At 39.2% G+C, this 9,538-nt stretch overlaps 1 protein-coding gene across 1 annotated transcript in view; it reads left to right on the top strand.

The window, feature by feature from the left end:
* The first annotated feature begins 226 nt into the window (after nt 1–226).
* LOC105380970 overlaps nt 227–9,538 on the top strand; it is a 151,107-nt gene continuing 141,795 nt past the window's right edge. Inside the window, exon 1 of the mRNA XM_048628257.1 lies at nt 227–379. Within this exon, the coding sequence (XP_048484214.1) occupies nt 325–379 (55 nt within the window). The 5' untranslated portion in view covers nt 227–324. The remainder of the gene's footprint in view (nt 380–9,538) is intronic.

The following is a 9,538-nucleotide window of genomic DNA, read 5'->3' as shown; positions in this document are numbered from 1 at the left end:
CAGAAAAAAAACCGCAGCGCCAGTGACACAAGTAATTCGCATGTAAACACGCGCTGCAATCAAACACTTTCTCTTCATCAACATTACTTGCACTTCCGACTTCGCCAACACGTTTCATTTGCGGAATATTTGAACAATGAAACAATACAACCGCCCGTGTGTCCCACTGGCCCGGGGAGAGGGTAGGGGAGGGGGATGAAGGGGTAGACCCGCCAGATCGCGTCAAGCGCCCAACCAGGCCGCACGCCTCTCGCGCCATTTTCCACCCCCGAAAAATGACACAAGAATTCCATTTTTAAACCGTGTATCGTGATTGGTCCAAACATGTTTCGGTTGCAGATTGTTTTTTTCGTGCTGCTCGCCCTGTCTTTCATCCTGGGTAAGTGGTTTAGATTTGTTTGTGTCTCTTTCTCTTGGATTTAACACCTTCAGTGCTATGTTTGTTGTATTTGGTGTTTCGATGTTACGTGTGACGTTACGAGGAAAGAGAAAAAGTGAACGTTTTTATTATGTGCAGCTGTGTTTTCCATGCTTATTATGATTTAGATCTTAGTAAGGAAATGGATGGAGCATTGGAGCTATCAATTATAATAACTTCATTAGTTTCAATTGTCTTTCAGATGGGTTTTATACAGGCTGTTGCAAAATGGGTACCTACACTAAGCCGAAAGGAGGTGACTTAGGGGGTCATTCTGAACAAATTTTGGTCAATAAGTTTTTTTTCCACAGAAACTTTGTTGGTCACGTGACTTTTTACTAACTATGGACTTTTTTTTGCAAATTTCCAAAACTCGAAGAACAAAAGTTAATCAGAATAACCCCCTGAATCACCCCTTTCTGCTTAGTATACCCTTTTTGCAACACCCTGTATAAAATCTTTCAGAGTATTGTAAATACAATAACGAAAAATAAAAAAGTTCCATTTAACAACTGACAAAATTACCTCAATTTTTCCAAACGATTAATTAAAAATTGGAGCACAAATATGAAGATGATGATCAAAGACAATAAATAATACTGAATTTTTTGTTGAAAATTTTCTGTAGCGCTTTCCGTGTAGGTGTAATTTAGTGATATTGTCTACGTAACTATTTCATTGCTCTCCAATAGGTACCAACCTAATCTGCATTATAGGTACTCAAACCTATATATTATATTTATTTATTTATTTATATCCTATGTACTTACCAGTTTTCCTGTACCTCCTGTAGGGGGGCGGTAGAAAATGCTCTTTGCATTAAGCCCACCTTTTTTGCATTTATTATATACCTATTTGTGCAATAAATAATTAAATAATAATAATTATTATTTAGTTTAAAAACCTACACTTTTGAAGTGCGGAGCTGAACAAAATTTCACAGTAGGCCTCTAATTAATATTCGGGCCATGATAAACAATTAGTTAAATTTCAGGTTGAAAATTAAACGGCGATTCTCTGCAAAATCACAAATTGTTACTGAACAGTTCAAAGAATACTTATTACGAACTCCAAAATTGAGTAGGTACTTTGGGATATATTTTGAAACAACTTTGTAAGGTATCTCTGTGTAAACAACAATTTAATTATTATTCTCCTCAGTGGGTCTCTGATGAAAGCAAATATTTTAATTGGATGTTCTAGCGACCTATCCCACCCACGGATGTGTCTAGAGTCTGACTAAGCTAACTTAGCAACGGGTAAAAGGTAGGGTATAGGTATTGTACTTATTCCAAAACGGCGATATGGTTCGCAACCTATCACGTGAGTACAAATGTGCTGCGAAAAGTGGGTGGCTCGCTTGTGAGCCGACTCGGACTACCGCTTCGGGGATTACAGTCGTGAGTGCATATATTATGTATATGTAGGTATATTTAAAAGGTAGGAGAATATTTATTTCGTTAACTGGTAGCCCTAAATGATTGAAGAAGAATAAGACATGCCACATCAGTGTTAGAAATTACATGGAATAATCGTTTCCCTTAGTAATATTTTCTGGTGTCGGCACTTGTTTCTGTTGGAAAACTAGCGTTGCCGGACCTTACCTGTGTACCGAGATTTATTTTCGTACCGAGCGTTTGTTTATTTTTATACAATTTAATTTGAAAAATACCTACTACACTCGAATAATTGGACAAATACGTTCTTCAGGGGAGATAGGTAAGTATTTTGTGGCTGGTTGAGTACATTTGGTATTAAAGGCTTTGTGCACAGTATGAGTATCTTAAAAAAAGTTTATTTGATGTATTCTACAACGGGTAGGTAGTTTGAACCATCATCGAACTTCGAAACTCCACCAGAATTAAACAAAACGAAATTAAAATACTTTCCTTTAAGCTTCAGTACTGTTTATTATTTGTTCAGTACAAAGTTAAGGGTTAAACATGGCTATATGGATATTTATTCTGACTCCAAGCTAACAATGTGTTATGTTTGAGACAAATAGGAAGCGAGGTTAAAAGAAACAACGTGCTAGCACGATAGCTGATTACGCACTGGTTTATTGATAGCTACCCGCTTCTCGCGGTACACAACACCCCTCCGCAACTAAATAAGAACATAACACTTGTTTTCTTACTAATCTAGATTACAAGTTATCTTACAATAATAATTAGGTAAGTACCAACTTATACATATAAAGTGCAACTTATGTTACTTAATGTTTATAATTAACTTTGGGTAAATTTCTAAGGGTCATGGTCCCACCCCTTCTGGGTGGTTCCTGCACGGCAGGTGTGATTGGCGAACTACGAGCATCATCGTCAGCATCATAGAACTCATCAGATGGCCCCGGTGCTGGGCACTGGCCCTCTCCCCTGACAGGTTCCGAGCGCGCACATTCGTTGGTGTCAGGTGTGTCATCAGACAGCGGGTGAGTCACCGGTGCAGCGGCGGCGGCGGCGGCGGGCGGCGGGGCGGCCTCAGTGGCGGTAGGACTCGGTGGCGAGAGTGGACTTTCTACAACTGAGGGCGAGTCTATTTGCCAATCACTGAAATTATCGTCCTCTTCGACTTCCATGGAATGACCAGAGTATTTTAGTATTTGATTCTTATGTCTTTTAATAGTTAAGTTGAAACTAGGTATGTATACTAAATAGACACTTTGACCAATATTTCCTTTTATAACAGCTTTTACCCAAGATTTCTTATTCTTATCATACATGCACACTAATACTATTTCATCTACGACAAAGTCTACAATTCTTGATCCTTGGTACAATTTACATTGTGAGCACTGTTTATGAAAAACAATTTGTTGGAGGGCGTCGTCCGATGTTGGTGAATCTTGTGTAGGTACAATTAAATCCAACCTTGACCTGAGCGGGCGGCCCATCATTAGTTGGGCAGGAGATTGTCCAGTAGTTGAGTGTTTGGAGTTCCTATAATCCAGCAAAAATTGCTTTAATTTTAATTGAACCTCTTTTTGAGACGAACACGAAGCTATTATACTTTTAATGCCCTTTTTTATTATTTTAACATAACTTTCGGCCTGACCATTGCTAGACGGGGAATATGTTGGCGTAGTTATGTGTTTAATGCCGAACTGTTTACAAAATGTTTGAAATTCACTCGATACAAACGCCGTGCCGTTATCGGAAACGATGAATTCCATTATACCGAATCTGGATATTACTTCGTGTAGCTTATCTATAACGGCAGCAGACGTACACAAACTCATCTCAAAGCATTCTACCCACTTAGTGTAGGCATCAACAATGACTAAATAGGACTTAGAACAAAGAGGTCCCAAAAAGTCTATATGAACTCGTTGCCACGGCTTCTTAGGTAGCGGCCATGGTGTCAGAGGAACGCGGGGGGGAGCAGATCTGAGTGACTGGCAAATTTCACAATCGGAAATGAACGTTTCAACATCTTTATCAATTTTAGGCCACCAAAAGCGCCCCCTGGCCTCTGATTTAGTTTTAACAATACCTAAATGTGATCGGTGCAACTCATTTAGTACTTTAGGTCTCAAGGTCACTGGAACAATCAGTCTGTGACCTCTCATAAGGCATCCATTTTCTACTGAAATCTCATTTTTGCAATTTTCGTAATGTTTTAAGCTTTCTACACATGTATTCGGCCAACCATTCTGAACGTAATTATAGATTTGAATTAATTCAGCATCGTTGGACGTATGCTCCCGGACATCACATAACAATAACGGTAAATCATTAGATTCAATATAGTGAACATAAGTAGCCTTATCGCAGCCAGCTGTGGTGACGTCACGCGCAGCGGCGGTGACGCGCGCGCCGCCTGCGCCCTCCCCACCACTCGCCGGCCCGGTCGAGGTTGTTCCCGTATGAGCACGACTAAGAAAATCAGCGCAATTATTTTCGCTCCGTACATATTCGATACTAAAATTATAAGCAGATAAAAATAACGCATATCGCTGCAATCTATTCGCTGAGACTTCGGGAACACCTTTACTAGGGTTAAATATTGACAAAAGTGGCTTATGATCCGTTCTTAATATGAAGGGTATGTCGCGGCCGTAAAGGTATTGGTGGAAACGCCTTACTCCAAATATTATCGCCGTAGCTTCCTTCTGTATCTGGCTGTAATTATTTTCAGCCGGTGATAGGACTCGCGACGCGTAGGATATTGGTCGTTCAACACCATTTTCAATTTGTGATAAGATGGCCCCGAGGCCGGTGGGGGAGGCATCTACAGTTAGAATAAGTGTGGCGTTCTGATTAAAATGAGTTAAAACTCGATCTGAAGCTAGTTCTGATTTAATACTATTAAATGCCTCTTCTTGTTCCCTTGCCCAATTCCACTTAGCATTTTTAAGTAGGAGTTTATATAGTGGGCTCAATAGGGAAGAAGCCGAGGGTATGAAGTTGCGATAGTAGTTTACTAACCCAAGAAAGGATTTTAATTGAGTTACGGTTTCAGGTCGCGTGGCATTCACTATGGCATCTATTTTTTCAGGTGACTTGTGCAATCCGTTCTTATCGATGATGTACCCTAGATATGATACGGAGTCCTGAAAGAATGTACATTTCTCTTTTTGAAGTACTAGACCTACTTCACGAAATTTCGTTAGCACTGCTTGTAGCCTATCCAGATGCTCATTATCATCGCAACCAGTAATAAGAACATCATCCTGAAAAATAAGTACACCCTGTATACCCGATAGTGTGTTTTCAATCGTTCTTTGAAATATTGCACTCGCACTTGATAGGCCGTAGATTAGACGCGTATATTGGAATAGCCCTTTATGTGTGTTAATGCAGGTGAAGGGCTGAGAATCATCAGTCAGTACCAATTGTGCATATGCATTTGAAAGGTCAAGTTTTGTAAATTTTACACCCCCATGTAATTTTGAAAATAACTCCTCAATTTTCGGTAGTGGGTATCAATGATGAGTTGTTTGTTGATTGATACTGAAAAATCACCGCAAATCCTTACACTACCATTGTTTTTTAAAACGGGCACTATAGGGCTGGCATATTCTGAATGCTCAATCGGTTTGAGAACACCCTGGTCTACTAATCTGCTTAATTCGCGGTCAACTTTTTCTCGCAACGCAAATGGGACTGTTCTAGGTTTAAAATAGATAGGTTTTGAATCGGGCTTCAGATTTAAGCTAACCTTGTGTTTGTTAAAGCAGCCGAGTTTATTTGAAAATACTTCTGGGTACTTTTGAGTTAATGACTGTACAGTTTGATCAATCTCAATGTGATTGACCTTGCAGAGTTGCAGGTTGAATGCCGATAAAAAATTCCTACCCAATAACGGTGGGCCGCCATCGGCTATAATGTAAATATCTAACATTTTGGTTTCGTTTTCATAGGTCACTGGTAAATTTATAATTCCTAATGGATTTATTATGCCACCAGTATACACCTTTAAAACTAAACTAGTTTTATTTAATGGAATAGAAGTGAAATGTTTATTGTAAATTTTATCTGAAATAGTTGTTACGTAGGATCCGCTATCTATTTCAAATGCAATGTTTATGCCCTTGATATTGACTGTTTGTATCATAGCTTCCCCGTGGTGCGTACGAATACTATAGATATAATTACACATACCATCATCACCAACATCGGCAGCGCTGTCCTCCAAGTAGTTATGTTGTTTTACTTTACTGTTGAACCCCTTTTTAGTACAAACTCGTTTCAAGTGGCCTTTAGTTCCACAACGCTTGCAAGTATGGTTAGAGAATTTACAGTTATTTGCCGAGTGACTTGTATAACCACACACTGAACATGGCTTTTTTTCCTCATTGGAAGTTGAAACTCGGTGGATGCTAGGATCATGAAGAAGGGCGGTCTTAGCTCCTGGAGTGTTGAACCTGGCCGCGTCGCGGGCGCTCCGTAGACTCTGTGCAATGTCCAGCGCCTTGGCCAGCGTGAGGGTGGCCGCGGTCTCGGTGAACAGGCGGTCGCGCGCGGCGCCGGGCTCCATGCCCAGCACGAACCGGTCGCGGAGTGTCTCGTCCAGCGCGCTGAACTCGCAGTTGGCAGCCAAACTCCTTACACGAGCAGCCCACTCGCTGAGTCCTTCGCCGGGTTGTTGCATTGCACAGTGGAATATATGACGTTCACCAATGATGCACCTCCTCGGACAGAAATGGTCGTCAAACAACTTAATCACTTCTACATATGACAGGCTGGTGATGTTTTTCGGATGGCCGAGATCGCGCACCAATTTGTACGTTCCCTCGGCGAGTGCGCTAAGCAGGATAGCACATTGCTTCGTTTTGTCTTCACTTGCAATTGAGTTTGCCAAACACCATTGTTCAAAACGCTCCTTGAATACAGTCCAGTCTTGTATTTCATGGTTAAATAACGGCATTGCACCAATTAACGAAGTATTTGCCATTTTACCGCTTTTACTCGTCGACACTGTTATGTTTGAGACAAATAGGAAGCGAGGTTAAAAGAAACAACGTGCTAGCACGATAGCTGATTACGCACTGGTTTATTGATAGCTACCCGCTTCTCGCGGTACACAACACAATGCTTCGGGCGTTTAAAATAGAAGTAATGTTTTGTAATTAACATTACATTATCATGTAATTTTCGTGATAGGTAAACGTTTTCAGGAACTTACATAAACACACTATCGCCCTGTGCATTGTTATAACTATCTATGTATAATATACAGGGTGTTGCAAATAGTAGTGTAGTAATAGTAATCCAAAAGGGGTTGACAGCAGTTCTACAACTTTTGTAAATTCGTGGAGAAAAATCGTCATCATGACAATTTTTTTAAAGTTTAGGTTTCCTTTTGTCATCTGCATACATTATCTGTCAAAAGTTTAATCATAGTTTCCGCTAGAGGCGCCACTTTGTATGCGAGAAAACGTAAACTTTTATAGTTTTCGACAAACTATCAAACCTGTACTAGACCCGCAGGTCACAGATATAAAGGTTCCTCTATAACAGCTCCGGTGGTTTTAGGTTTTAGTTGAAAATCAAGATTTTAGTTAATCCCGCTGTCTGATCTGTCTAACAATTGGATATAAAGTAAATTAGTTCAAGAACTTAAATTGGTTCGGCTGAACTCGTGATCAAAGATGGCTTTTTTAATTAAAAGTACAAAAACTGGAAGCACTTATAAATAAATAAATATGTGGGGACATCTCACACACGGCCATCCGACCCCAAGCTAGGCAGAGCCTATGTTATGGATATACATATATCGGACAGCTGGTATATTTACACAAATACATAGATACATACATATTAAATATAAATATCAACACCCAAGACCCGAGTACAAATATTTGTCTTTAAACAAATATCTGCCGCAGCCGGGAATCGAACCCGGGACCTTCGGCTCAGCAGTCAGGGCCACTAACCACTACGCCAGTCGGTCGTATTGAGTAGAGTGACAAAGATGATGCTTACACAGCGATTCTGTGACCTTCTGTCAATGGCTGCAGTGGTGCACTGGCTCTGACGATTTAAAACCTAGTGGGTTATACTATAGGTCTGTATTTCAACAAAGGAAGAGTGCAATGAGAGTTTTCAAAGTCTGAAAGCGGTCGCAAAATAGAAATAAATGTTCTCAATGAATAAAATGAATGATAAACTTAACTGAAACAGGATTTCCTGTTTTGGATGGATAAAAAAATCTGTTTTGTTTACAATAAAAACAGATTTCAGGCAAAAAAAAATTGGCCTTTGATAATTTGAAGATTTTTATGAAAGCTTTCCCTGCGTATACAGGCTGTCCAGTACAGAGTGGAACAACGTTTTTTTTTGTTATATGTACATAATAATTATTTTCTACTTTTTTACATCAGCATCAATTTAAAAGTAAATGTTTATATCAATATGAGATGATCAAACTTAGGACCTCACAGCCTCTACCTCTACAGAAATCAACCAATGCCCCATTAAGGCAGTGTACTGAAATACCTTTGCTGAAACTTTCAGATTAAACCAACGAACCAACTTCAGCCAGCGCTAAATAGTTAAACAAAGTTTAAATCAGCGATACGGCTGTTAAATACCGTTTAGCGCTCTCTATGGACCTGGAACACCTACCTGCATCTAGGTTTTCAGGTCGTCTGGCTGAGTTACTGAAAAACCAGGTTATAGTAATGTATCTGAGGTACGACGACCTAGGCTTATCGTTAGGGCTGTTATAGGCTCATTCTACATCGAATGACAAAGAGGGTTGTTATAGGTTAAATCTACGTGTATCTGTAGCATCAAAACTATGAATACTTTTATGAATTCTACAGCTAAACACTATAATTAGTAAAAGTTTTTCTTTTTATGAAAGAGGATAATTAGGCACGTCTGCAGTAGGTACCTATTATTCATCTAAAAGTATTTATCTAAATCGTTAATCTCTAATGCCACAGCAGTTTTGGCACAACCACTTGTGTCTCTTAATCCGAGACTAAGTTAAGCCGTAACGGCCGTTAACGCCGTTAAGAGCCTCTAAAGACAGTAACGACTTTTGATTTAAGGCTGTAACCGTTATGGTCTCTAAGTGTTGCTCTGAATGCCAAGTCTTGCTGCCAAATTGAGCGAGCGAGGGAAGGAAATATGCTTAGATAGGTGCTTATGTTGTGTTTCTCTGAAGAATTATTCCTATATATATATATATATATATATATATATATATATATATATATAGGAATAATATATATATATATATATATATACTATCGCGAGCAATGAAAAAGTTCCACCTATAAAATGCCGATGCCAAATAGGGAATATGCATATGTTTTATTTTACATTCTTATTCAATAGTTTTACATCACTTTAATATAGTAAAAAGAAGTTATTCAAGGTATTTTAAATAAAGTTAAAAATGAGCAACCGACACGACCACAGTAAAACCCGTCATGATGGCGCGCTAAGTGTGACGTCACACTCTTGTTTCACGGCTTAGAATAATGACTCTCGCCAGTCGCGCCTACGTTCAGATTATTCTGAGATTGACATATACTAGCGTTTTACGTCACTTCCGCGATAAGAAAATTCGTGACGTTTCTAATATTTGAACTTACCGCAGTTTTTTTCTACTTTTCAACAATTAATTACTTGCTGAAAAATTAATTATAATCAAAAATATTGATGG

The sequence above is a fragment of the Plutella xylostella genome, chromosome 20, assembly GCF_932276165.1.
Source record: "Plutella xylostella chromosome 20, ilPluXylo3.1, whole genome shotgun sequence".
Lineage (NCBI taxonomy): Eukaryota > Metazoa > Arthropoda > Insecta > Lepidoptera > Plutellidae > Plutella > Plutella xylostella.
The sequence above is the reverse complement of the archived record's forward strand: the minus strand, read 5'-3'. Positions and strand labels throughout refer to the sequence as shown.